A 27,769-nucleotide genomic window follows, 5' to 3' on the forward strand; every position below is an offset into this window, starting at 1 on the left:
CACTTGCAATGAATCAAGAAGAAAAATAATGATTGGTAAGCAGGAGTAATAAACAACAAAAATGTGCATCCATGTTTGTTTCTTGTTTATTAATCACTGTAAAAGACATTATGGATTTAACAATATTGCCCACAATCTGAATGTGAGGGAAACAGACATTAAATTAAAGCGTCTCAGCTAATGCACTTGAGCCTTTTTTTTTAGCTGTATTTTATTTTAGTTACTTAATTACTGTTACATCATGTTTCACCACTGGATAAACAAAGAAAGTCAAGAGAGAGAGAGAGAGAGAGAAATGTGCAAGGTATACAAACGTTGTACATATGAACTGGTACAGCGTGGACCGAGTGTGATTGGCATGTGACCTCATCACCAGGATTTGACTGTTCTCTTAACCCACAGAGGCCAGGATGACATCGACGACGTTCTCGTCTGCACTTCGCACCGTCACCTGCATGGTAACTCCATCGGCGAGGGCGAGGCGCGCACGCACCAGCACGTCGTAACCTCCCCGGAACACGCCTGCACAGAGCCACAACACGTAATCAGTGTTTATTACTGCGTGAAAACGATGGATTTAAACTTTCACATCATCTAGTCTGCGTCTTAATGATCATTCCATCCGAATTCAACACACTCAGAACCATTCAGAGTTAACACACTCGGAATTAAAGCCGAGTTGTGGAAAATAAACGTTAGAAGGAAATGACTTCATACCGGCGAGGAAGAGGATGTGAGAGTTCTTGTTTTCGGGCACCTTGTCTGAACGTTCACACGGCTGCATGCCCAGGAAGCTGATGATGTTGTTGACGGCCTCTGTGGAATCACATATAGTAGAGTGGGTGTGAAACAGTTCACCTGCTCTCAGTAAAACTGTATTTACAGTCTCAGTGGTGTGTTTAGATTTCTATACAAAGCTTTATACTTTTATACGAAGTCGCACGTGTACAAAGACTGTTCCTTGCGGCAAAACAAATGCCTACATAATGACACCACTGTATCGGCTTCGTTGTTGGTCTATAGCTCATCATAGGTCTCAAGAGGTCTGATCAAATTACCTAAACAATACAATCAACATGAGCTAGTTACACTGCGTTCACACTTGCTGCTGTTTCTCAACCACCAGCACGCATTTTTAAATAAATGCTGCCACTGATGTGTTACAGTGGAGCTTCTAAAATTGAAAAAATAAGCTAAAATTTTCAGAAAAGCAAAGTCCTCATGTGCCTTTTTTTTTCTTTTTCTTTTACATTCAACCAGTCTAGTCGCAAGTTAGATGGCAAGTGAGGAAAACAAACATGGAGGACAGAATACTGGTTGCGAGTCTTGTTAGTGAGCCAATCTATCCAAGATACTGATTATAATAATAAAGCTAATCTAGAGACCACACTAGGCTAGTTAGTTAGCCAATACTACCTAGGATGAGTGTTGCTCTGGTTACAGTGTTCATATTAGCACAAAAAAGCATAGCAGTTTTTTTTTTTTGGTTTGTTTTTGTCCCTATAAAGAAAATGTGTGAAGCAGGGTAGGGAAAGGAGGGCAGTTGGGGTGGCAGCCGTCTCACTGAGCCGTTAATTTGGCCACGCCCCCGAGGTTACCTTCCAGAGTCCTGACTGAAGCCAGAGCGAACGTCTCCTCCTTCTCAAAGTCGGCTCCGACCTCCTCCCACGCTGCACCGAAATTCGGCTTCAGAACTTTCTGGATGTGGTCTGCGACGGTCACTTCTAGATCCTCTAACTAAAAGAACAAGAGAGTGAGTCATGAATACAGATAAACAGCTTTACACACGAGTACAAAACGGGCATCAGGAACAAATTGAGAACAGTGAACTTACCACATATTCGTCATCGTAACCATCGTCATCAGGCTCGCCGGTGTTTGGATCACAATCACGCACCAGATATTTCATCGTACAGCTGAACGTGCAGGACACTGAGGGAGAAAACACACAGATTGAAATTCAGGACACGGTTCATAAAGCTTGATCGAGGCCACCACTTATCACCAGACTACAAATGCAGCTAATTAATTAGTTTCAGAGGTGCTGGTGTTTACTGATGCAATGCATGATCTTAATTAAAGGATGTTATAATAAAAATAATCCTGTTCAGATGGTAAGATTTTACTTGTACCATGAGGAAGTCAGAGAATGTGTTCTCTTTTTCCCCAGCGGTACTTTCTATAATCTTTCCTAACAGACTTTTCCACCAGCTCTCCTGTGGTTAGGGTAATGCTCTCACTGCAGCAGGTAAGAAGTAAACAACTGCTGTGGGGCGATGATAAAACGAGCCACGGGCTGGTAACAGTCGGAGATGTCTCGAGTTTCAGCAGTGAGGGAGCAAACTGGCAGTGAGAAATCCTAGGAAAAAAGCTCTATTTAAACTTGCGGCCTCTTATTTGGCCGGTTTTCTAAGCCACTGTTGAGTGTGACGTGAGGTTTGGTATATCGCGAATGCTATTGGCTGTTGTGAAAATAACTCAAGCCCTTCGACATGCCCTCTCCCTGACTTACGGAAAAGGAAATGTGTCAACATACCGAGTCAAATCACGGCTCTCAAGCTATTACACGTGCAGGTTAGTGTTACACAACTGACTTATTAGCCTCGACAACGAGGCATCCAGGACTTCTGTGTCGGTCACTTACGAATTCCTTACAAACGACATTATCGGACCTTCTCTGATAAAACTAATCCAGCGTGAACAGCTGTATCGTGACATCACTGGACTGTAAGGTCACCTGCTGTGGGGTCGTCGTCTGGCAGGCGGACGAGTGTGTAGCAGGAGCCAGGCTGGTTGTAAGGCAGGCTGGGAGCCGGGATGTGATGCACCACTTCGTAAGACTCGGACGGCTCCATCTGCACCAGGACGCGCTGAAGGAGCTGGTCGTTCAGTGTGTTGGTGCAGTCGAACTGGAACACCATGTGACCAGCAAACGTGTGCTTGATGCAGCGAACCACGTATTCTGTCTCAGCCTCCGTCAGCTGCACCGGCTCTGACGACTTGAACAGAGGACCAAGACCCTGGAACTCGGGAATGGTGGAGAGTTGCTCTGAGAAAGAGAGAGTACAGGGTGAACTCTGGGCCACGACACATACAACTAATATATATGTTAATGAGCACAATTTAGGCAAAAAAAGCACAAATCAAGGCAAGAAATAGTAACAGGGAGCAGCAGATTCCACAGATTCCACATCTATGTGATCAGACTTTCAGACAGATGACCAACAGACACCAGCATGTTTTTTTTTTTACATTAAAAACCTCCCTACTGACTTTCCCAAATAAATTTTTACTTTATCATACACTCCACTTGGTTCATATTTCTTGGTGGTTGCTGTGGCGCGATACTCAGCTGCTGAGCCACGTCCTTGTCTAGTATTTGTTCAAGTTAATAAATATACCTAATAAAAATACAGGATGTGTGAAAAGTCAGGAACCAATGGAGTTGAAAAAAAACATGAATGCGATTTTGTATTTATTATTTATTTATATACAGTTATATTTATATTTGTGTTTTTTTTCTCTTAAAGAAAGAAAAATGTCATTAACATTGTATTAAAGGGTAGAGATACTGCTTCTTGGCACTCATACTGGTTTCTGATGTTTCGGACACGCTGTATTTAACTAGACAATCTTTCCAGAATCAGGAACACAAAGGGAAAGTAACTAAACTGAACAAAACACAGTTGCAGTGCAACAACTGTAAAAACCCAGCGACCTGACATTTACACACTTCATCAAGAGCAAACGCAGACGCAAGCCTGACTCAGACGAGAGAACGCCACAGCTCACAGCCTCTCTCTTTAGAGAGCACAAAACCATGATGCTTCATCACCAGAGGCGTCATCAGGAGAGGATAAAGACTTCGGCTACATAAAGTTTACCCTCTCAGGGATTCAGACACTCGCTTCTTCTTTTCTTTTTTCTGTATTAATGCACATAATTAGCTCATCGTACTTGTCAGCTGAGTTAGTTGTGAATAACGTGTGACTGGGCAACACGCTGGACGTTTGACTTGCTGAGAACTCTAGCGCTAGTTAATGAATTTATAATTTCTTCAGAGTGACGTGTGCCGCATGTCTGCTTACCTTGGTAAATGTCTTGGCGTGAAGGTGCCAGTTTTTCAGGAGCTTTACTTGTAGCCACTGGTGCGAGTTCTGACACAGGATTAAAAAAAAACTTAATTATATATATATATATATAATTGCATGTAGCGTTTTCCACTGAGATATACACAGGAGAGGGAAACTGAACAGATTGAACAGATGAGCAGTTTGAAGGTAAAACAGAGGAACAGAAGCGCACCTGTCTTCTGCTCTGTGATTGGTGCAGTAGCCAGAGGAACTGTCTTCATGTCGAAAGGCTTCTCTGAAGGCTCCAGCGTGTACTGATGGAGTGATTTCTCCAGGCCAGGAATGGACACAGACAAACCTGAGCACAGACACAAACCATTTTTTAAATGACGTTCTTTGCGATATATAGAGTAGCTTATGGTTTGACTGAAATGTCTCTAGCAGTGAGAATCTGGGTCATACCATTAAAGATGTAGGCAGCGTTCAGAGCCTTCTGTTTCTGCTGCAGCACATTCATGTAGAATGTGGCTCTGTCTCTCACCTCATCATCGCTGTCCATCATGCACCTACACCACACACACACACATACGCACACACACACACACACACACACATACACATACATACAAAACACAAGCTCAGGTACTGCACATACATAGCTATAGGTACTGCTAATTATGGACATTATACATGAATAGACAAAAAAAATAGCTTGAAAAAGATGGCTCCTGTATTATTAAAATAAATGTAATAATTGCAGGTGTGTGTATTGTCCTTAGGCACCGTACAGCAGGGATTACCTCTGCATCAGGACCAGCACGCTGGGCAGCAGGTCATCGTTCTGTGCTCCAAACTTAGCCAGAGCGCTCACAGCAGCTTTACAGCAGAAGAGAAAAAAATTATTTCAAAATTGATTAAAAATAAAATGTCAGCTGTTGATTTGGTGGAGTTTTCTGTAAGGAGATTCTTATTTAACGTTTATGGAAGGAGTCTCCAGTGTCAGCGCTTTGTAACAGTCAGAGGAAAAGCTGTAATTTTAAAATATCAAAACATTTTCCAACTCTATGGTTTCTCAGTAACACGACAAGCTGCATGACAGTTTTTTTGTCTTATTAAAAAGACAAAAAAAAAAAAAAGAGAAGCTGGTGAGAAAACGACTGTTAGCTGCTATAACGTAAGTGATAACAGGAACTAACGTGTTTGGGATGTTCCACAACATTAAGTGTAACTGTTAAGGGATTAAAAATATGACATTTCTTTAATAAATTTCTTTAATAAACAAACAAAAAAAAAATAACTGTTGGAAAATTGCTGTGGTGTAAGAAGAGTAACACACTTCAGGACATTCTGTTACAGGAAAATGATCAACTTCAGGGTGGTAACTCTAACTCTGCGTCATCACACCACACCGTCGTTGATTATTTTCCTATAACAGCGCGGCCTCAAGTGTTTTATATAATATGCAATATAACAAATAAGTTGCTGAACTTTGCAGTCTCCTTTCTCACAACATTTAATTTCACTGTTATAGGAAAATAATCAACTTCGGTTTGGTATCAGTAACTTCGGCTTGTTGATTAATTTCCTGTAACAGCACCACCCCGAGTGTTTTATTCCTTATGTTATGAAGGCTAAATGCATGTGATTACAGAAGGACATTTTCTCAGCAAACCTTTACAAAAGTCACTGCTATTTAAAGACTTATGAATTAATTTTCTCCTTTTTCAGTTATTTGGTGCTCAGACTTTGGTTTCTTTACATTTCAGCCCCAACAGAAGCTGAAAAACCTGAAAACTCCACGCGCTACGCAAAGCCTCTCAGCCTTGTAGTCAGTCCAAGAGCTTATACTGATGGTGGAAAATAGGTCGAGCTACTTATCCCCATATTATTGTGTTGACTTTGTTAAAGCTGTTCAAAGTAGCCATGAGGTTATTTTTAAATTCATGAATCTGCCGTTTTCCGGGGCTGTAAGTCAGAGGAAGGCTCACCTGCGCGGACCGCTTCGCTCTCGAGCACCACGCGGTTGAATATGAAGCGGATGTATTTGGAAGGCGAGGGGGTGCGAGGGCCCTCTTTCCCCAGCAGGTGCAGGATCTTGGTGGCCAGAACCGTGTGCTCGCAGTCCTCGATAAACTCACACAGGTGAGCCAGACCCGTCTCCTTACTCTCAGGATTCTCCTCAATGATGCTGATGATGCAGTCCACGATCGCACGCTTGTACTCAAAGCCACCCTGCAAGAAACACATGCATGAACCAGTTAGCAAGCTTTCTGAACTTTTACATTCATCTTACTTTATTAGTGGTGCAAGTTCGCTAAAGCTAGCTGTTTTGAAAGTAGCTGTTTTATGCCAGTGCACAAAGAGGAGCTTTCTGAATTGAAGGGAAACATGACAGACAGGAAAGTACAGACGCCTCCTTCTACATATTGGTTGGATGTTATTCCCTGAAAAAAGTGTCCAGATTAAAAAAAAATATTTAAATATAATCTTTATCTTATACTTAATAATAACTTTATTGCTTTGATGGCACTCAAATTACCACAAAGGGATACAATGAAGAGCAAAAAAAATTAAAATAAAATCACTGAAGCCATCTGAAAGATTTCTGCTACTTTAATTCTCAAAAATGTTGTGAACCACAAGGGCTGCTAAAGCAAAAGTTTGCACGCCCCATTTTAAATGGGAGAGAAAAAAAAGTTTTACAATATAACTATAAAAAAAAAAAGTTTTTATAAAAAAATTTTTGAAAAACTGAAAATTGACTGTATTCTGCAACAAGACGATCCAAACAATATCATGTTTTTGTCATATAAATATCTTAACGTACAAAGGTTGACCGCACTGGTGACCTCTGATGATGAGGTAACATCCATGAAACCCAACACACAAAGGGTGCACAAACTTTTGCATGCTGAACTGCTATTGAGTAACAATAAACTACTTGACCCATAATCCCCTGTGTGACTTACATCATCTCTGAGCATGTTAGACAAGAAGTTCATCATCACACTGTGCTTTCTGGGGTACTTCTGGCACAGGGCACTGATAGCCTGGACCACCACCACCTGGAAAACACACACACACACACACACACATTAAACACCTCATTAAGACATAGCCCACTGACATATGTTTATGATTTCCCAGGTTATGGACCTTGAACTCGTCAGAGATCTCCGAGACGAAGGAGGAGATCTGCTTCATGAGCCGGTCCACGCTGCTCTCACTGCCCGTCTTCAGCAGCGTGGTGATGGCCAGAGTAGCAATGCTGCGGTTCGAGTCAGTGATCAGGTTCTCCAGGTCCAGGTTGCAAGCCGTCACTGCAGATGGGTGCTTCATCGCCACCTGGTGGACACCGCGAGAGTGACAGTGATCACAAAAACAGGATGGGATGCTGCATGCCTGACTTACACCTGGCAAATGTTTCAACAAATTAAGCAAAAAGTACACCACAGGTCCATACACTGAGACGAGTTTAAAACTAACATGGTGTAGAACTTCAGCTGCACCACAGACACTTTAAGGTCTGATTACTAGTAATGTGTAAAGTGATCGTAGATCAAACGTTTGTCACAAGCATTTCAGCATAAACAGGAAGTACTACAGCACAGAAGTTCGACGTTTAAACTCCTTTTTTTTTTTTTGTTGTTTTTTTTTTTTTTGAAGCAATATGATTTACCAGTAAGCCAAGTTTACCCACGAATCCAAGTAAACTCACGTCATATTCACGTGAATAACTGAGACGGTGGCAGATAGCAATAAACGTCTGCATCCGAAGTGGAAGCGGCGATATCTCATTTTAAATATCATACAATATTATTTACTTTCCGTGTGACTATTACGTTAGGAAATAAAATATGGTGAAGATATTGTTAATATAAAATCATTTGGAAAAAAGAAAAAATCTCTTGAATCTGGTATGAACTAGTCAATGTATTTACACAGACGACTCCCTTGACCAATCGGATTTAGTAATATCAGTCAACTGATCCTCTTGAAGAAACAGATTAACTACCGCTCGCTCAGTAGTGAAGGGCAGAGCGAAGCTTTTTAGACAGAACTTATTTGAGGTTAAAATGAATCAGAGCATCAACGTACTTAACATCGAGCTCTATATTGACATCTGCTGGACAATAAAAATTCCTTCACCACTCCCATGTCAACTGAATGTCAAAAGAGACTGTTATAGAGACTATTTGCACTGTTATAGAGGCTATTTGCTGTGTTATAGAGGCTATTTGCTGTGTTATAGAGGCTATTTGCTCTGTTATAGAGGCTATTTGCTCTGTTATAGAGGCTATTTGCTCTGTTATAGAGGCTATTTGCTCTGTTATAGAGGCTATTTGCTCTGTTATAGAGGCTATTTGCTGTGTTATAGAGGCTATTTGCTGTGTTATAGAGGCTATTTGCACTGTTATAGAGGCTATTTGCACTGTTATAGAGGCTATTTGCACTGTTATAGAGGCTATTTGCACTGTTATAGAGGCTATTTGCACTGTTATAGAGGCTATTTGCTGTGTTACAGAGGCTATTTGCTCTGTTATAGAGGCTATTTGCTGTGTTATAGAGGCTATTTGCACTGTTATAGAGGCTATTTGCTCTGTTATAGAGGCTATTTGCTCTGTTATAGAGGCTATTTGCTCTGTTATAGAGGCTATTTGCTCTGTTATAGAGGCTATTTGCACTGTTATAGAGGCTATTTGCACTGTTATAGAGGCTATTTGCTCTGTTATAGAGGCTATTTGCACTGTTATAGAGGCTATTTGCTCTGTTATAGAGGCTATTTGCTCTGTTATAGAGGCTATTTGCACTGTTATAGAGGCTATTTGCTGTGTTACAGAGGCTATTTGCTGTGTTACAGAGGCTATTTGCTGTGTTACAGAGGCTATTTGCTGTGTTATAGAGGCTATTTGCTCTGTTATAGAGGCTATTTGCTCTGTTATAGAGGCTATTTGCTCTGTTATAGAGGCTATTTGCACTGTTATAGAGGCCATTTGCTCTGTTACAGAGGCCATTTGCTCTGTTATAGAGGCTATTTGCTCTGTTATAGAGGCTATTTGCTCTGTTATAGAGGCCATTTGCACTGTTATAGAGGCCATTTGCTCTGTTACAGAGGCCATTTGCTCTGTTACAGAGGCCATTTGCTCTGTTACAGAGGCTATTTGCTCTGTTATAGAGGCTATTTGCTCTGTTATAGAGGCTATTTGCACTGTTATAGAGGCTATTTGCTCTGTTATAGAGGCTATTTGCTCTGTTATAGAGGCTATTTGCTCTGTTATAGAGGCTATTTGCACTGTTATAGAGGCTATTTGCTCTGTTATAGAGGCTATTTGCTCTGTTACAGAGGCTATTTGCTGTGTTACAGAGGCTATTTGCTGTGTTACAGAGGCTATTTGCTGTGTTACAGAGGCTATTTGCTGTGTTATAGAGGCCATTTGCTCTGTTATAGAGGCTATTTGCTCTGTTATAGAGGCTATTTGCTCTGTTATAGAGGCTATTTGCTCTGTTATAGAGGCTATTTGCTCTGTTATAGAGGCTATTTGCACTGTTATAGAGGCTATTTGCTGTGTTACAGAGGCTATTTGCTGTGTTACAGAGGCTATTTGCTCTGTTACAGAGGCTATTTGCTGTGTTACAGAGGCTATTTGCACTGTTACAGAGGCTATTTGCTCTGTTACAGAGGCTATTTGCTGTGTTACAGAGGCTATTTGCTCTGTTATAGAGGCTATTTGCTGTGTTACAGAGGCCATTTGCTGTGTTATAGAGGCCATTTGCTCTGTTATAGAGGCTATTTGCTCTGTTATAGAGGCTATTTGCTCTGTTATAGAGGCCATTTGCTGTGTTATAGGGTTTTGGATCCTGTTATGTCAACACAGTGTCTACACGTAAATAAAAACTAAAGTCTAAACGCTGAGGTTCTGCTGGAAACAAGGATACTAAACATTTGAGGGGAAAAAAATTTGTAACATGGAATAATACTGTAAAACTAAATCTATGGCAAAAATATATTTAAAAAAATATATATACACACCTTAAGCATCCAGAGGATTATACACCAAAAATATAAAAATTAATTTTTGATTAATAACCCTCAAAACAGCTTTAGAAATACTCTTTTACCTCATAATTAATATTTACACTGTATTGTAGAATATAAACTCCATCAACATCAATTTTCCACAATTAACAGAATAACAATGATGGAAAATACTACAGCAAATGATAGCGCTTACTACTAATACTAATAATAATATTTAATAGTATTTCAAATCAAATGCTAATAGGGCCTTTGAACTTGTAGGTAATGTAAAGCTATACTTATTTTGTCCACTAGAGGGCATTAAAATAGTGACATAAAATTTCATTCACCAACAGAAAAAAAAAAAAAAAAAAATATATATATATATATATATATATATATATATATATATATATATATATATATATATATATATATATATATATATATATATATATATATATATATATATATATCCAAATAAATATTTATGTTAACAGTTCAGTTGTGTATCACCCACTTTTTTTTTTAAAGTTAAGAATTATTTCAGCTGAATAATTTGTATCGTGGGAAAGATTGTTAGTGTTTAACCATTTTTGGGCTTAAGATGATATTCAGCGAATAAAAAACTATAGGTACATATTGTTGCTAAACATGATGTAAGTGTTTTAATTACAGTTTTAATCATTATTAGGTTATTTGTTTTACATTTTGAAATGATTTACATTGAAATGACTCGAGTCCTGAAGGCTGACCTGATGTGAGGAATATTAATATATTATTAATATTAATATTATAAGAAAAGAATATTATCTGAAATGAAGATGATGATGATGATGATGATATTGTGAGAAAATATCAGACATGGAAACAGACTCACTTTATTGAGGGTCCTCACGGCTGCATAACGCAGTGCTGCTTTCGGTGAACTGCAGAAGAGCTGGAGCACTGAGAAGGACAAGCAACCAATATTTACATCGATCAGTAAATGACTTGAACACACACACACACACACACACACACAAAAAGAGATATGGAAAACGTCAGAAACCAACCAGACACAGCAGGGGCGAGCTCTCGGGCGGTGCAGTTGGGCATGTGGACGATGGCCGAGGCTGCTTCATACACCACCATCTCATGCTTATTCCTCAAACAGCTCTCGATGAAGTCGAACAGCGGGCTGTCATGTCTGTAAGAGAACGCACAGGCGTGTTAGAATCTCGAATAGCAATGGATAAACCTCCTCTGAATGTCAGCAACAGGTTTATATTAAAAAAAATAAATAAATAATAATTTTAAAAAAACCACTGTGCTTCTTTTCTATGAATCATTTTTATATGTAGCTAAATCGTCAAAAAAAGAAAATCTTTCATTTAAAAAGACACAGAGGGCACAAACTTTTGCATTAAACACTCTGTAAGCTTAACCACTCCAAAGATTAACTTTAAAACAGTTTAACTTGTGTATTAAAATGAAAAGGTCACGTACCCTCCCTCAGTCTCCTCCAGCAGCTTGCTGGCGATGCGGATCAGCATGCAGTAGGCAAACGGAGACTTGAGGCCCGACTTAGTGAACTTATTCAGCATCTTGGTGACGGCGAGGCGGTCGTTCTTCCTCAGGTGATAGAGCAAGCCCAGGGCGTGGTACTGTAAATCAAAGTGGAAAATCATAGCATGGTTTAAAAAAGAAAGAAAGAAAGATCAGATTTATTTATAAATCTAATAAAGTGTTACACCAACCTGCACCATGATGTTATCACTGGACGCTGCTTCCTGAGCTTCATTAACCCAGCGCTTTACTACATCATAGCTCATCTTCACCATGTGCTGAAGGAAAACCAAACACACGAGCACAGAGAGCGTGAATTAAGACATCGCAACGCTACTGCAGTCCACAATAAATCAGGAACTCGTTCTCACCAGAGAAGAGACGAGAGCAGAGCTGGACACACTGGGCACTTTATCCACTATGGCCTGCTTCATGTATCGCTCGATGGCTTGCAGCATGGTGGTCTAAAAGACACAGGAGTGCAGGAGAGTCATGACTACGACACCACAACAAGCTTTTTTTTTTCCTCATCTGTAAACCTCGTCATGGTTTCAGCATCAAGATAAACAAACTAACAAATAAATACATTTCTATTTATTTAAAAATAAATAGAATCAACGGTGTTTGGTAAATTTAATATATTCTTAATGCTACTTCTGTGGAAATTGACTATATATTTATTTGACAGCAAACAACCTAACTAGCAAACATTTTTAAATCAGCAGATAGATAGATAGATAGATAGATAGATAAAAAGATGTTCAGGATGCCTGGTAAATTAAATATACTTCCAGTGCTGCTCTACTTCTTTGGAAATTGACTCTAGTTATTTGACAGCAAACAAACATTTTTAAATAAATAAATAAATAAATCAAACTAATAAATAAATACATATTTAAAAAAGGGAATCTGGGTGTCTCTTAAACGTAATAAATGTCCAATGCTACTTCTTTGACTTTATACTTATTTGACGGCAAACTTACAAACATTTTTAAACAAACAAACATATATATAAATAATTGTTTTAAAAAAGAGGGTCATGGTGTACCATAAATTTAATCTATTTTCAATACTATTTTGCAAACTGCCTCTTGTTATTTGACAGTAAACACACAGACAAATAGAGAATTTAAACTTCACATTAAATAAATAAATAAAAAGTACTGTACCCAAAAGGTATAAAATACCATCTCAGACTACGTAAACTTCATACTTTAAAGAGTTTAACTGAAGCACTAACACCTCTAATATAGTTATTTTAGTTTTTTTAAGGGCCCATTAATATTTGTGGAATTAAAATATTGTTACTGCAGAAAACTTAATTCAAGAACTGATAACACAAACTTAAAAAAAAAAAAATAAATTAAAACTAAGTGTGTGTCATCTTACACACAGCTGCTGTCTATAGAGATCTGTGTGTGGCGTGTAGATATAATGTGTAATGTGTAAAATCATGGTCTTAAAAGCCAGAGTTATGACTTGTGAAATCTTTAACAGTATGATATTTTTAACATTATGCATTATTAAACTCCCACATTAAAAAAGTTCAGTGGTTTCCGTGTGAACAAGCACATGACTATATCAGTAGAAAAAGATGCATGAAAGAATGAAAGACAGCAGTTAGGGAGAATTTAAAAACAAATGAATAAAATCCTTCACTGAATAATGTGAGAGAAAACGCTGATGAATTAATGCATAATGAAAACGCACTGCACTCACATCAGTGATCCTGCAGAGAGCTCTGATGGCAGGGCCTCTGTACACATCCTCTTTACCGGTCATGTCTTTGGTCAGACTAATACACACACACACACACACACACACACACAAAACAAGCCTGATAAGCGTGAAGTTCTCAGCGGTGAATATACATCATGTGACCGAGTGATGAGAGAACCCGAGAGATCATCACCTGCTCGTAACGATGATGACGTCCTCTGAGATGTTGGCCATCTCCTTGATGGTTAGGTAGCACATCCTTCGCAGTGTTTGCTACAAAGACAAACGAAAAAAAGTGATTATTATTTATTTTTTTATTACAAACGTGACTGAAAGTTTAATGTCGTGCTGAAAATATGGAGATGTTTACATCATTCGACTGGAAGAGCCTGGTCATGGCAAAGAAGGCTTCAGTAGCCTCAGTGGTTCCAAAGTGCTCACCCTGGAGAGAGAGAGAGAGAGAGAGAGAAAGAAAAAATCAGAGCGAATAAAACACGAGAAGAAACGAAATTGGACGCAGCGGGGAGGAGAAATTAGTGACCTGGTTGAGCAGGTAGATGATTTTTGTCAGGATGTGGAGGCATCTTCGCGGGTTGATGGGTGTCTCGTTGAAGATGCGAGCCTTGAAAGGGGAAAAAAAAAAAAAAAAAACACTAATTGATCAGTAACTCTGCTCTGACACCAACATCAGAGCTCTGAGCGACTCCCTGTAAGCTTCTGTTGCTAAGTTATGTGAAAAATTACAGCCATGATGGCTTTTAGGACGAGTTTCCCGTGTCGGTCAGATTAACACACACATTTACGTCATTAAAGATGCCAAAAGATCAGATTTTACAGCAACATGTAAATAACTCAAATCCAACTTGGTACCAATCCAGCATTTCAGTCTGAGATGCACAACACTTACACACCTATTACAACTCAAACATCCAAACAGTAAGTCACAAAACTGGTCTCAACTCAAACACTCGATAAAACACAAAAAACAAATCCACCAACTCAAACACACCAAATTCAACAAGTCAAACAAAAAGGCTCACAATTCAAAAACCCGATTTAACTACTCAAAACTCTGATCCGACAACTTAAAAACACAAACTCACCAACTCAAAACAACAAAAAAACCTAATCCAACAACTCGAAACACTGAAAGACACCAATTCCAACAACTCAAACACTTAATCTAACACAAATACACTAACTCAACAACTCAAATACCAAATTCTACAAGTGAAGAATCCAAATTCAACAACTCAAAAATGCAATATACCTCCAAAACCCAAACTCCAAACTCACCAACTCAAATACCTCAATATAGCACAAAAAACTAATCCAGCAACTTGGACACCAAACTCAACAACTCAAAAATGCAATACAACTCAAAAACCCAACTCCAAACACTAAAAGACACCAAATCCAACAACTCGAAAACTTAATCTGACACAAATACACTAATTCAACAACTCAAACAACAAATCCAACAAGTCAAGAACTCAAACTCAACAACTCAAAAATGCAATATAACTCAAAAACCCAAACTCAACAACTCTAAAACCTGATCCAGCAATACCAATACAAAAACACAACTTGATTTAACTCAAAAACCCAACTCCAAACACTGAAACACACACAACTCAAAAACTTAATCTAACACAAATACTCTAATTTAACAACTCAAACACCAAATCCAACAAGTCAAGAACCCAAACTTAACGACTCAAAAACCTGATCCAGCAACTCAAATCCTAACCCCACAACACAAACAGCAAACTGACAGACAGACTGGACTGTCACAATATGAACAAAATAATAAAGTCTGTTTAAAAAGATTTTAGCACCATGAAGAAAAGATTAGATTCAGTGCAGCTTTTTTTCCTGTTCACACCGTGATCGTGTAAAAGACAGAAGTGTGTCAGATGTGAGTTTAGAGACTGCATGCGTGTCACTTTCTCCCCTCACCTCCTGCAGGACAGCACTCTTCTCCAGGTGCTGAAACGGGTTGGAGCCACTTCCTGTGAACAAACCCATGATAAATAAGAGTTAATTCCCCATCACTGTGCAGTATGAGACTGGATATTTAATACTTTACTGCACTTCCTAATGAGGCTGAAACATCACAGGACCACTGTACACCTTAAAGACCTGTATACCTCAAACCACCAACAAATACACAACTTTACACTGTTTTCCTGCACTATGTGTAAGAATTAAAAACAAAAAAATGATTAAGCTAGACTCTAACACTGATTATAGGTAATAAATTAACTCAGTCAAAGTATATGACAAATAAATTAGCCAGTTGTGATCATGCTAGCTAGCCAGACACAATATAAAGACTTGGAGAGCATTTATTTCGGTATATTGTTATATAAAAGCGCACAAAGAGAATTAATATGATTTATATTTACAGCCTGGAGCATTTGTTATACCATAAAAAAAAGAAAATACTAGCTAACTAGCTAGACTAGCAATGCACTGCCAGTGGAGAGCTACGCTAACTTCTAACAAATTTTACTGTCTGTTTCAATCAACAACACCAAATAAAATGATTCGAACAAACTCATATGAACTCTTACCCGCCTCCTCGTCCTTCTTGTCAAATTTCTTTATCATTTTAAGGAATGTTTCGGATAATAAGTGCGAGGGCTGAGCTACACTCTCTAACACACTCACATCCGAGTTTCAGCTCCACGTCAGCTGCTGCACTGAAGGCACTCTGAGGCCCAAAATGGCGGCCGGCGGCTCGTCCTTCAAAATAAAAGTCTTAAATAAAAGTTTCTTGGTTAAATAAATAAATAAATAAATAAATAAATAAATAAATAAATAAATAAATAAATCCATCCATCCATCCATCCATCCATCCATCCTCTGTACCACTTATCCTACACAGGATCGCAGGGAGCCTGAAGCCTAACCCAGGGGACTCGGGGCACAGGGCAGCGGACCCAATGCATGGGGTGCCAACCCATCGCAGGGCACAATCACACAAACTCATGCACCCATTCACACACTATGGACAATACAGAGATGCAAATCAGCCTACAACACATGTCTTTGGACTGGGGGAGGAAACCGGAGTACCTGGAGGAAACCCCTGAAGCACGGGGAGAACAGGCAAACTCCACACACACACAGGTTGGAGGCGGGATTCGACACCACAGCCATGCTCACTTCTCAGTTCCAACTGGTTGATTAATCTCCTATAAACAGCAGATGCAAATGACAGATTTATATTAATGCACTCATTCTAATATGTTATCGTTTCTATAGTAACAAGTTCACAGGGACTTGTATGGCGGACGCTCCACATATTACATATTAAAAAAAAACAACAACATGATGCTATTTAACAAGGAATGGGGTCTGTAATTGTTGATGTAATTTATTTAACATTGATGGAAGGAGTCTCCAGTGTCAGCGTTTTGTAACAGTCAGTAATGTTGCTTTCAGGTGAAGTTGGAACTTGTAATTCCCCGCCTTCAGCTGCAGAAGATGCTCCACACAAAACACCTTCTCAACTTGAAAATTCGTCAACTGGAGGTCTTCTTCTCATCCACCAGCTTACAGAGTGACGTTAATTCAACATGGCCGCTCACGCTGTGAACAGTGTAAAGTCTCCCTTCTCTACTTTTAAATGAGTTTATAGCAGCATTATCTTCAGATCAGTTCATACACAGACACAGTACTTGGTTAAATCTATAATACTGACTGGCTTGAGAAAGTAATCATCAACATTAGAGTTATCGCTAATGTTAGTCAGCTAGTTTGTTGCTACGCTACTCGCTCTGCTCCGCTGTTGTTGTTATGCTGCAATTTCAGTCCAAAATGCTGCATGAATGTGTGAAATTCATTACAGTAGAACAGAACCAGGAGCCTCTCAGGCCTGTGACTGTAAAAGTGCAGGTGAAATCACTTTTTATGAGCTCTAGGTGCTCTGACAGAGCAAACAAGAGACACACCTTAGTGGAGGCATCCATGTTTTGTTTTGTTTTTCTTGACGTTATTACAACTTGCAAATTATCGCTTACAAGGCACCATGAACGCAGGATTAGTCTCCTGCCACGGGAAAGTTTTCAGGACAGAAACATGATGCTTTATAGTTTCTCTGTAACATGACAAGCTTCAGGAGAAAGAAAAAAAGAGATGGTGATGGAGTGACTGTTTAGAGCTGCTATAGCGTGAGTGAGAACAGGAACTATCTCGCTTCATGGATGTTCCACAACATTAAATGTAACTATAAATGGTTAAAAGTTGCGATGTTTCTTTCATTAATAAATAAAAATTGTAATAGTTGGAACGTTGCTGTGGTATAAAAGGAATAAAACATTGTTATAGGAAAATAATGAACTTCTGTTGCTGATTATTTTCTTATAATCGCACAACCCCAAGTGTTTCATTCCTTACGTATTAAACGAGGTTATCTATGTGTCATGTGCTTAATTAATTTTCCTTTTCGATTCACTACAGGCCTTTATTTTGAAAGAAGATCCACATTTGAATTCATACACACTTTCTCTTAAATTCTGAAACATTGATTTAAGTCATTAATATAGTGATTAAGATATTTTTATCCAAATCTTCTGAGTAGTAGAAACTGCTGAGGAACATGATGCCAGTACAGTAACTGGATTATGAGAATATTTATCCATTAAGTGATTTATTCAGTGATCTAATTGTTATATTGGGTATTTAGTAATTAATTAAGATACCTATCAACTGTCATAACAGTCTAAATGATCAGAAATAATAAAAGAAAATCAGAAATAAAGCAGGACAAGTTGATTAAAATAACAAATTAAAAGCACACAGGAAACAGAAAGCAGACAAAAGGTTTGTGAAACAGGATAAATAACCACTAACAGTTAACAGTTTTGAATAAACAAAGCACTTATACATGTTTATTGGATCATTTTATTCGCTTTCAGAAAAAAAAGGGTACTTAACTGTACCTTTCCGTGTGGCTGGGGTGACACCTGCACCTTTTACACATTTAGTGTGTATCTCTTACCTAGAAATGTGCCTGTAGTCTACATTCGACACTTTACTATAAAAAATTATTCCAGTCCATTTTTAATTTTATCCCTTTATCTGCATTTCCAGGTGAAAGATACATAGTAAAGGTATTAATGGTGTACATTTGAGGTTACAACAAAAGTGACAAGTAAACAGTAATATGTAGTAATATTTTTTTCTGAGAGAGTAGTGCTATAGCGCTATAGTGATGTCTGAATGATTATTATAAGCTCTTGATAAATCTTGATAAATCCATGGGGCGAGTTTTTTCTCTAAAATTCCATGCTGATTATGAAAAAAAAGAAATAAAGGCTTTTTGACTTGGATTTAGTTTCATCCATGTGCTTGACCTTAAAGCAGCTACATTTAGTGTTCTGCTTAAAAACACATCACATTTTCTAGCTAAAGAGCTCTAAAGAACCTAAAGGAAGACACACAATAGAGAACATGGATATAAAAGTGTATGTTATGAACAGTTTTGCACTCAAGTCTCCATCTTTGGACAGTTGATAACTTGAATAGCATAGCCAATGAAAGACCTTTGCTAAGAAAGAACTCTGATGCTCATATTCATAAGTTGCTCATAAGTTCCTGTTTACACAATCAGCACTTTTTAATGCTATAGTACACAGTTATAGAAGGGATTTATTTATAATCGCACTATCCGGTGTCACCCAGATGAGGGTGGGTTTCCTTCTGAGTCTGGTTCCTCTCAAAGTTTCTTCCTCATGTCCTCTCAGGGGTTTTTTCCTTGCCACCTCGCCTTGCCTCTGACTCTGACTCGCTCATTAGTGATAAACTTATAAATGTAAAATGTATATCTGGACTTTATATATATTTCTGTAAAGCTGCTTTGTGAAAGTGTCCATTGTTAAAAGCGCTATACAAATAAAATGAAATTGAATTATATCTTGGAACGCTTGCTAGGTTGCAGTTAAATGCTCCATGTGGTTTTACAAGTTTTCAGACATTCAAGAATTACTTTCTAAGTGGAATTTATGGGACTGTAGAGAGCTGATTGAATCTTAGACTGGTAATGAAGGATCTACAGGTTAGTTGGAGAAGTTAAATCCAACTGGTGCACTTCTCCTTGGAGAAAAGCATCAGTTGAAGATCTTTAGAACAAACCATTGCACATGACTTCAGCTCAATAAATATTTATTGCCCAGAGACAACAGTACAGCATTTTTAGGTTATGACCTAAACAGCATTACAGCATCATCAAATACAGTGCATACTATTGTACAAGTACGCTAGTATCTGGTCTGGGATGTAGGCTTGGTTCTCCGCCATGCTATTTGTCTGCAATGCAGCATAGAAACTAACAAACTAACAGGTTCGGTGTCTTTTCAGCAAAATAAACGGTACATTCGTAAACACTTAATGTGAATAAAGCTTAACGTTGCTTAATATACGAAAACAACAACCATGTGACGCCACATCTTTATATTTAGTTTCTAGGATCATTCCACTGATAGTGTTTATAATCTTAGCAGATTTTTTCATTTCTAACAGATTATCTTTATCTTTATCTTTAGTTTATGGGGTCGTTCGTTTCATTGTAGCCTTCACTCTGGGAAAAGGGTACTAAACTATACCTTTCACTGTTACTGTGGTGGTACCACAAGGGTACATAGATACCTGTAGTGTGTATCAATTACATAGAATCGTGGATATAAGTGTGTCTTTAAAAAGGTACTAATGTAATTAGACATTAAGGACCACTGATGCTCCTTTATTTAGATTAATACATTAAAGGTATGCCACATGCACTTTTTCATGGTAAAAGATACACATTAAAGGTACCAGAGATGTACCCTTGAGGATACCTGACAAAGAAACAGTTTAGTACCCTTTTTGCCAAGAATGAAGGCTACTATCAGAAGAATAGTACTCTTTAGCATGCTTTCTCTGAGAGTGTAGACAGCAGTGATGATCAGTAAAGTGTGGGAGAAACGTTGGTATGTCCAGGCCACTGTTTTAACACATTCATTCATGTTAAGCTGTAAATCATCGTCTGGTTTTTCGATTACTGTTTGGTCTTTTGGTCAGTGAAAAGTGTAGACTGTGAGAGAGATGTGTAGTCACTTTGTTGTTTTGGTGCATTAACCCTTTCATGCATAGTGTCTACATTTATAACTGTTTTTGGGAAAATATCAGATGTAAATCACCTCCAAAACTGTTGCTCTCTATATATATTAGACCTGTTTCCATTCTCAGTGCAGCATGTCTCCAGTCCAAACTTTCTACACAAAAACCTAAATCAAGTTTAATATATTGATAGGGTAATATAGGGTACATCTTTAATAGGGTACAGCTATATATATATATATATATATATATATATATATATATATATATATATATATATATATATATATGTGTGTGTGTGTGTGTGTTTGTGTGTGTGTGTATATATATATATATATATATATATATATATATATATATATATATATATATATATATATATATATATACATATATATATATATATATAGAGAGAGAGAGAGAGAGAGAGGGAGGGAGAGTTGTTTTGTTTTCTAATTCTGGTCATCAGAGTTAAACATTTAAATGTTAAAAAATGTATTTATGAAAACATCTGTATTTTTTATGATTTATTTTAAATGACTTTTTCCTTGTGCACATTTTGCTGCATTGTATTCCTACACAGGGGCAGAGCATTTACTTTTTATTATTTTGAAGAAGTCAACATGTATATGACATGCATTTCTGAGTAATATATAAACCATACACAGAATCTGGAAATGTTTTAAAAAATAAATTTATTCATGAAAGCCACGTTAAGCATTTCTGAGTGTCCCCAAACTAGATTTATACATCTCTGTTCAACTCACTTACATGTCCGTGCTGCACTGTATGTTATTGCTAATACTCGAGGCAATCAAATAATATTAATTAACACACACAATTAAAAAAAAAAAAAAAAAAGCAAAAAGCCCAGGGAGCGCGCAGGAGGTTCACCTCCTCTTGCCGATCTGCGCCATGAGGCGCGCGTTGTGCGCAGCTTTGGCGCGCAGGCTTTTGGCTCTGGCGATGTCGAAGAGCGCGTTCATCAGGTTGGTGGGCACGTCCAGGGACAGAGTCACCCTGCTGCGCCGGTCACTCCGCGCACCGTTGCCGTACATCTTGCTCCTGAGCAAGGTGTGGCTCAGAAACTTGTAGCTGGAGCCGGGTAAAGTCCGCCTCTCTCGCGACTCCTCGGACGACTCCTCGCCGTCGTAGGGCGCGTTCACGACTCGTCCCTCGTCCGCGTTCGCGCTGGAAAGCAGCTCGCCGTCGCAGAGGAAGCCCGAGTCGGTGCCGTACGCGCGCAAACAGAGGCTGGAGACCGGAGTGCAGAGCACGGCCAGTACGAGGAGGAGAGTCCTCAGCGGCTGCATCTTCTACTCTCCTGTCGGGTGGAAAGACGCACGTTTAGAGCTTGCTTTTAAAACACAGCACTGGAGATTTACAACACAGCTGAGTGGATCCCTAAAACTGGCCACGATCATGTAATTACACAGCCCTACCCAGTAGAGACAAAATCTTAACTCGTGTCCAAAATCCTTCAAAAAAGTAAACTACTGGATATACACCTTATAGTGTATTACCTTAATCAGTAACACAGGGTTTAGCTTTGTACAAGGAATCAGGAAGAAGCCAAAGTGCTACGCAGCTGTCTGTCCTGTGCTTAAATAGTGACGCGGCTCTTCAGTGCCACTGCGCGCAAAACGCACGAAGTAGTTATTAAAGGTACCTGCTGCGCTGGATAAGGACACTGCTCCAAACTCTGATCAGCTGAAGAACAGATCCCGGGTGAAACTAACCAAGTGAATGGAGAAGAAGTGCGAAAAATGGACGTGAAGCCACTCACTCAGAGTTGCATGCAGCACAAAGTTGGGTTGGCTAATGCGCACAGCGCGCTTCCTCAACTCAAACTAAAGCAGATGGCGTGTGGACGGAGAGTCCACGCGGCGGGGTGGCATTTAGCACAGCCCAATTACACCAGCAGTAACGTCACACGTCCCAAACTGCTGCAAATACTCAGCAAAATGTTCAGGGATGGGCACGATTCATAAACTTTCTCTTTCTCAGGTCTCGACTCGTTCATTATTCACTACATCTAGCGCGTAACGCACGCTAATGATGGAGTTTAACAACTTCTCCTCCTTCACATCTTCTTCACTTGCTTAGTCACATATTCAAGTCACTGCACTGTGATCAATCTGAGGTAGTGCTCTGAGAAAATATATGCTTCTATCTATCTATCTATCTATCTATCTGGTTTTTTTGTGGCTTATTGATTGTCTTTGTCTTTGCTCTCTCTCTCTCTCTCTCTCTCTCTCTTTCTCTCTCTCTCTCTTGTTTTATTTAAACTATTTGGTTTCTTAGTTGTGTTGTTTTTATTTTTATTTTATTGTCTGAATATTATGCTAATTTGATTTTACTGTGCAGCTCTTCTGATTGTCACTTGCTGTCTTTTAACTGTGCTATTGCTTCTATTTGCTGAAACATGGACATTTTACTCCATCATATGTTTTTTTTTGTGATTATGGGAGTAATATGTGAAGAAAAACCCCATGTGATAGTGCATTTCAACATGTCATGGCCTGAGAGTGAACTCATGTAAACATGTGATCACATGTGAAAAAGAATTACTCCTGAGGAAACTCACATCTGAAAAATAAAATCACATGCCCTTCTTGTGAGAAAGAAGAATCATGCAAAAATCATGTGTGAAAATAAAACCAAATGCGCTATAGGCTCAAATAAATGAATCAGGTGCAAAAAAATCACAGACAAATAAAAACATGTGCTCTATGTGAGACGTTCACTACATGTGAAAGATGTGTGAAGTGTCTCAGGTCAGTGAAGTGAACCGTTTTGAATCTGCAGAAGAGAAACCAGCGTGAAAATAAAATCCTGGAGAAAATGGAAAAAGGAGAAAGCTAAACAAGATAAGCCTAAGCTACTCTAAATGTAATTACAACAAAATATAATGCTAACAGGTATTTTTAACAATGTAAATATCTAACATTAATGATTTCCAAATGGAAATAAACAAACTATTTGGTAAAATATGTCACACAAGTATTAAAATGGTAAACTGCTCGGCTTGAAAGCATGCAAAAACTTGTATTGTTTACTGTTATTAGTTTTATCGTAGCAACATTCACCATATTTTGAGTCTTTTTACAGCAAAAATGAGTCACTAACCGATACAGTGAGCATGGTGACATTTTAGTTTGGGGAATTAATTTAACACATCACTAACAACATCTAAAGTGACTTTGCTAACTTATTTCTTTCTTGATTAAAAAAAATAGGAAGCAAAACCATGTCCATCCAGTAAAAGTAAACTGAGCTGCGGTCTGTGACAGAAACATGATTCATATCAGGCACACAATTTTTGGCAAAGTGGTCAATTTGCCAGCAAGGTGTTTATTAAATAAATAATGAATAATTTTTGATATTCAAAAAGGGCAATTCCAGCTACTTATAATTCCTGCTGTGACGCCTTTTTTGGTCAAACTCCTTCTGCGTTAAGAGTTCCTGAAAACCGTGACACAATCAGAAAAACGCTCTGTGATGAAGTACTGACTTGCCGGGAGAAGAGAGACAAATAACACTTAATGTTTAAAAAAAACAAAAAAGAAAAAAACTCTAAAACTTTAGCTAAAATGAAAACCAGCCTTCCATCAGAGTGAACACTGCTCTCTACAACCTCACAGCCGTATGTGTAGCAGTTTCACAATAAGTCAAGCTTTAAGACAAATACATCAATGACATTTTTTCAAGTACTTTACTGTAGTAGAAACAGGATTTGAAAATCTTTATGGTTGATAAACTTCATCCAGTTTTCCTCTCACCACTATCTGTGCTCAAAAACCAAACATTTATTAGTTCTTATATATTTTTTACTGCTCTCCTATTAGCTAGTACAGAATAAACATGCACAGTAATGCACTTTGACAGCATATCAATCAAAATGTAACATGCTGAGAGGAGAGGGTGTGGTAGGACACAAGTGCGTAAACTCGGTAGTGGCCTTATTTGGGATAATCCAAGAATCGAAATCAGAATCCACAGCAAAGGTCACAGGCAGACAAACTTAAACAAGGATAATCCTTAATCTTTGTCAAAACCAGGAAGTACAATGAAAGACCTTTGCTAAGATTTTGACACAACACATACAGTACACATAGACAAACTAATCAAGGGCTAACACAGAACAGGTGAACACAATCGGGTAACAAATCAATGATAAAGACGGGCCTAGAAAAGGAAGCAAAACATGAGCACATGGCATTTGTTCACACGAATTGGAGAAATCATGTCACAAGTAAGCCACACCTCCTAGTTTATCGTGACATCACAGCATATGACTTAAGGCAACATTTTAAAGAGATATGCTTATAAAGAAAAGTAGACTATTAGATTTAGTCTCAGAATGTATTTTTGATAGACTTCAAAGCACTATTGTAAGTTGCTCTGGATAAGGGCGTCTGCCAAATGCCGTAAATGTAGATGTAAATGTACATTTAGTATAAGACCATGTTTTTGTTTAATTTTTCATCATTTTTCTAATGTGTTGCTATCAATAAAAAAAACATCAATAAACGCTTCACATTTAATAATAGAAACTAGGAATACTCTACAGGAAGTGACATTATGGCATACTCAAGGTTAGGTACAGTCTAATTATCTAAATATTTATAACCCCTAAGACCTATTTGCTTTGTAGTCCATCAGCATGAACAGCAATTAAGGGGTTTTGTCATTAAAGCACATCCGAAAGAAGACTGGTTAGGTCAAAAGGCTGGCTTAATGATCACCCATGGGTACGTGTACGTTCACGTCAAACGTCAGCATTTTATATAGTATATATATATAATATAATGCATACCATCTGCATGCTTGGCAAGAGAAACAGGGACTGCAGTAGTATGAGTAAAGTAAAGTAAAGTAAACCCATGATTTGGGGTTGTACTCATCATTTGAAAAGATTAATGACATGAATTCTGCTAAAAAATACATGATATTTTCATCGAATAGCCGGCTGCCTCTGCCAGGAGGTTAAGATGATCTGTTGATGGCTCTTTTAACAGGATAGTGTTTGCGGGGCACAAAAGGCAGCCACATGCACAGATCTAATGTTATAAAGGAGTTCTGTATGGATGAGTGGATCAGGATCCTCTACAAGTGTCTCCAAGCGAGTTATTCTCCTCAGCGAAAGCTTTTTCATTTTAAAACCAGTGTTTTCCAGAAAGATTTACACAACTCAAGAAAACTTTAGAGATTTAAAAAAAATCATGTTAAATATTTATAGCATATCCTAGTGTCCTTGTGTTTGACCACAAATATCACTTACAGCATGTTTTATTTATTTTATATATTCATTTTGGCTTGAGGGCTTTACGGTGGTGCTTCCGTGGTGGTTCTGTTTATGCCTCATAGCTCCAGGGTGTGTGGATTGATCCTGAGTCTACTCTCTGTGGTGAGTTGTGCATGTTCTATTTGTGTCTATACGGATTCTCCAGGTTCCTCCCACCTCCTAAAAACATGCCAGTACAGTAGGTGGATTGTTTTCTTAAATGGTCCCTAGTGGTAAATTAGTGTGTGTGTGTGTGTGTATATGTGTATGATTCCCTGTGTTGGACTCGCTTCCCATCTCAGGACAGGCTTCGGATCTATTCCGACCCTGACCAGAATAAAGCAAATGTTGAAGATAAATGAACACAGTTTATCTCTGTGAATGAATTTTCTTTCCCCAATACTCGGTTGCGCTTCCCTTTATGGCACCAGTCTGGTCTGATTAAGGTGATGCCACTACTTTCTTAAGATAGTTCCTGTCAGTTTTAGCCCACTCCTCCACTGACTGGTGCACTTCAGCTCCAGACAGTGGTCTATTGCTGTGTTTCACCTGCTGTTCCAAATCATCCAACATGCTTTCTCTGCAATTGAGTTCTGATGTCCAAGTGTTTCATCAGACTCGTTAAACAAGTCACACACCGATTTAGCCCCAAGGACCCTATAAGTGTCAAACTAAAACGCAGGAGTGTGTGTTCTGTTTGGAGCACAAAAGGTAACTTTTCCGCGGAGTTACATTCGTCTAGGTGCGCAATCTACCGACGCTGCTATTGGTGGAATATGACTAATGTTTTGTTCCAGGTAGCAAACAAATTGCATACTGTATTGTAGAATAGGATGAGTGCATAATTCTGCAGTCTATTCCTTGCATCACTCTCTCTCTCTCTCTCTCTCTCTCTCTCTCTCTCTCTCTGTCTCTCTGTCTCTCGGTCGTGTTCAGCCCGGGGATCCCCTAGAACACATTATCTGTCCTTGGAGACTTGTTCTTCCTGTTGTGCCTTCATCTGGAGTGCTGGCCCACACTGTATGGACAAAATGCACAGAAGAGAAGCAGGAAAACACACAGTGAAATCTTATTAGATTATTAGATATGGATGGAATTGGAAATTACCACCTTTTTCCTTGTAGAAGAACCTCAGGCTAGAAAAGTGTGTGAAACTAATGAGAGAAATTGGCATAGCCATAGCCTATTGGCATACACACAAACACATACACACACAAACTCAGACACACACTAAAAACGTCCAGTTCTTTGAGGATTCTCTGTCTGGCCCCAGGAGACTCTCTCCAGACACGACTCAACAAATTGAGTTGAAGCAAAGCCAATATGGCACCGTTTATACGCAGGATGAAGCTCATAGAACTGTATGAAAGCAAGTGTGAGAGAGGTCACGACATAAACCCACGCATTTACACACACACACACACACATACGCAGTGAGCATCATAATTTCCCAATAGTGCCTCTATGAAGCCATTTGAATATCCTTAGAAATAGAAAATTAACTAGCTAAAGTTTAATGATTTTTAACTAAACAGAGCTGTTAGTGCAAAATGACCACAACATGTTGATCATAGTGACTGTGTAATTTAAATCATGTATAAATGTACTGAAATGGTGCAGTAAACATTTAGAAAAGGACTTCTATGATCACATTATTTCAAAGGCAATAATTGCGTACTGATATCACAGTGCAACAATGTATGGCTCTTAGTATGCAAATATGATGTACAGTGTTCACAGACGAGAAATTAAATACATTCAAGACAATTCCAGATGGATAAAAAAAAATTAATATACAGCAAGGACAGAAAGTCACTTGAAAATAACTACCAAGTCATAAAAGTAACAAAATATACAAAAGAACAACATTAATCACTGGAAAAAATGGCTGCTAAAGTTGTTTCCCATCAGCAAGTGCTGTCATCAGGACCCAGAATCTGAGTAAACAACACACACACACACACACACACATCTTTTAAAAGGCAGATTCATAGCAAACCTGCATATTTTACTAATTAA

General features: G+C 38.5%; 3 protein-coding genes across 8 annotated transcripts in view; all 3 read right to left on the bottom strand.

Annotated features, from left to right (window-relative positions):
* Window positions 1-64: 64 nt before the first annotated feature.
* Window positions 65-16,088, bottom strand: copg2 (COPI coat complex subunit gamma 2). Its single transcript, XM_026922873.3, has 23 exons — window positions 15,936-16,088; window positions 15,319-15,371; window positions 13,901-13,981; window positions 13,730-13,801; window positions 13,553-13,632; window positions 13,360-13,435; window positions 12,012-12,104; window positions 11,832-11,918; window positions 11,581-11,738; window positions 11,148-11,281; window positions 10,973-11,040; window positions 7,230-7,418; window positions 7,043-7,138; window positions 6,062-6,305; window positions 4,874-4,949; window positions 4,536-4,639; window positions 4,306-4,431; window positions 4,089-4,157; window positions 2,738-3,049; window positions 1,835-1,932; window positions 1,599-1,737; window positions 718-816; window positions 65-522 (listed from the first exon to the last, which is right to left on the bottom strand). The coding sequence occupies exons 1-23, from the start codon at window positions 15,970-15,972 to the stop codon at window positions 392-394; spliced, it is 2,622 nt and encodes an 873-aa protein (XP_026778674.3). The 5' UTR covers window positions 15,973-16,088; the 3' UTR covers window positions 65-391.
* Window positions 16,089-21,141: 5,053 nt separating this feature from the next.
* On the bottom strand, window positions 21,142-22,576 carry ucn3l (urocortin 3, like). 2 transcript variants are annotated; one of them, XM_026923551.3, is made up of 2 exons: window positions 21,987-22,576; window positions 21,142-21,787 (listed from the first exon to the last, which is right to left on the bottom strand). In XM_026923551.3, exon 2 carries the CDS (start codon window positions 21,774-21,776, stop codon window positions 21,354-21,356), a length of 423 nt encoding a protein of 140 aa, XP_026779352.1. In that variant the 5' UTR covers window positions 21,777-21,787; window positions 21,987-22,576; the 3' UTR covers window positions 21,142-21,353. The 2 variants fall into 2 exon arrangements, with proteins under 2 accessions (XP_026779352.1, XP_026779351.1); XM_026923550.3 differs by having other exon boundaries at window positions 22,133-22,574.
* A 1,480-nt stretch (window positions 22,577-24,056) lies between these two features.
* Window positions 24,057-27,769, bottom strand: part of col7a1l (collagen type VII alpha 1-like) — a 99,393-nt gene continuing 95,680 nt past the window's right edge. For all 5 annotated transcript variants that reach the window (XM_026922930.3, XM_034313198.2, XM_026922928.3 and 2 more), the window contains one exon: window positions 24,057-27,687. In XM_026922930.3, coding sequence (XP_026778731.3) covers window positions 27,674-27,687 — 14 coding nt within the window. In that variant the 3' untranslated portion in view covers window positions 24,057-27,673. The remainder of the gene's footprint in view (window positions 27,688-27,769) is intronic.

This window comes from Pangasianodon hypophthalmus, chromosome 18 (genome assembly GCF_027358585.1).
Source record: "Pangasianodon hypophthalmus isolate fPanHyp1 chromosome 18, fPanHyp1.pri, whole genome shotgun sequence".
Lineage (NCBI taxonomy): Eukaryota > Metazoa > Chordata > Actinopteri > Siluriformes > Pangasiidae > Pangasianodon > Pangasianodon hypophthalmus.

What these genes read in the sequence shown, in the direction of transcription:
- copg2 (XM_026922873.3), bottom strand. Translation starts at nt 15,972, where the DNA reads ATGATAAAGAAATTTGACAAGAAGGACGAGGAGGCGG. An exon ending in AGATCTCTGACGAGTTCAAG is followed by an intron (nt 7,139 to 7,229) that starts GTCCATAACCTG and finishes TGTGTTTTCCAG; the next exon opens with GTGGTGGTGGTCCAGGCTAT. An exon ending in AATCACAGAGCAGAAGACAG is followed by an intron (nt 4,158 to 4,305) that starts GTGCGCTTCTGT and finishes ATCCTGTGTCAG; the next exon opens with AACTCGCACCAGTGGCTACA.
- ucn3l (XM_026923551.3), bottom strand. Translation starts at nt 21,776, where the DNA reads ATGCAGCCGCTGAGGACTCTCCTCCTCGTACTGGCCGTGCTCTGCACT.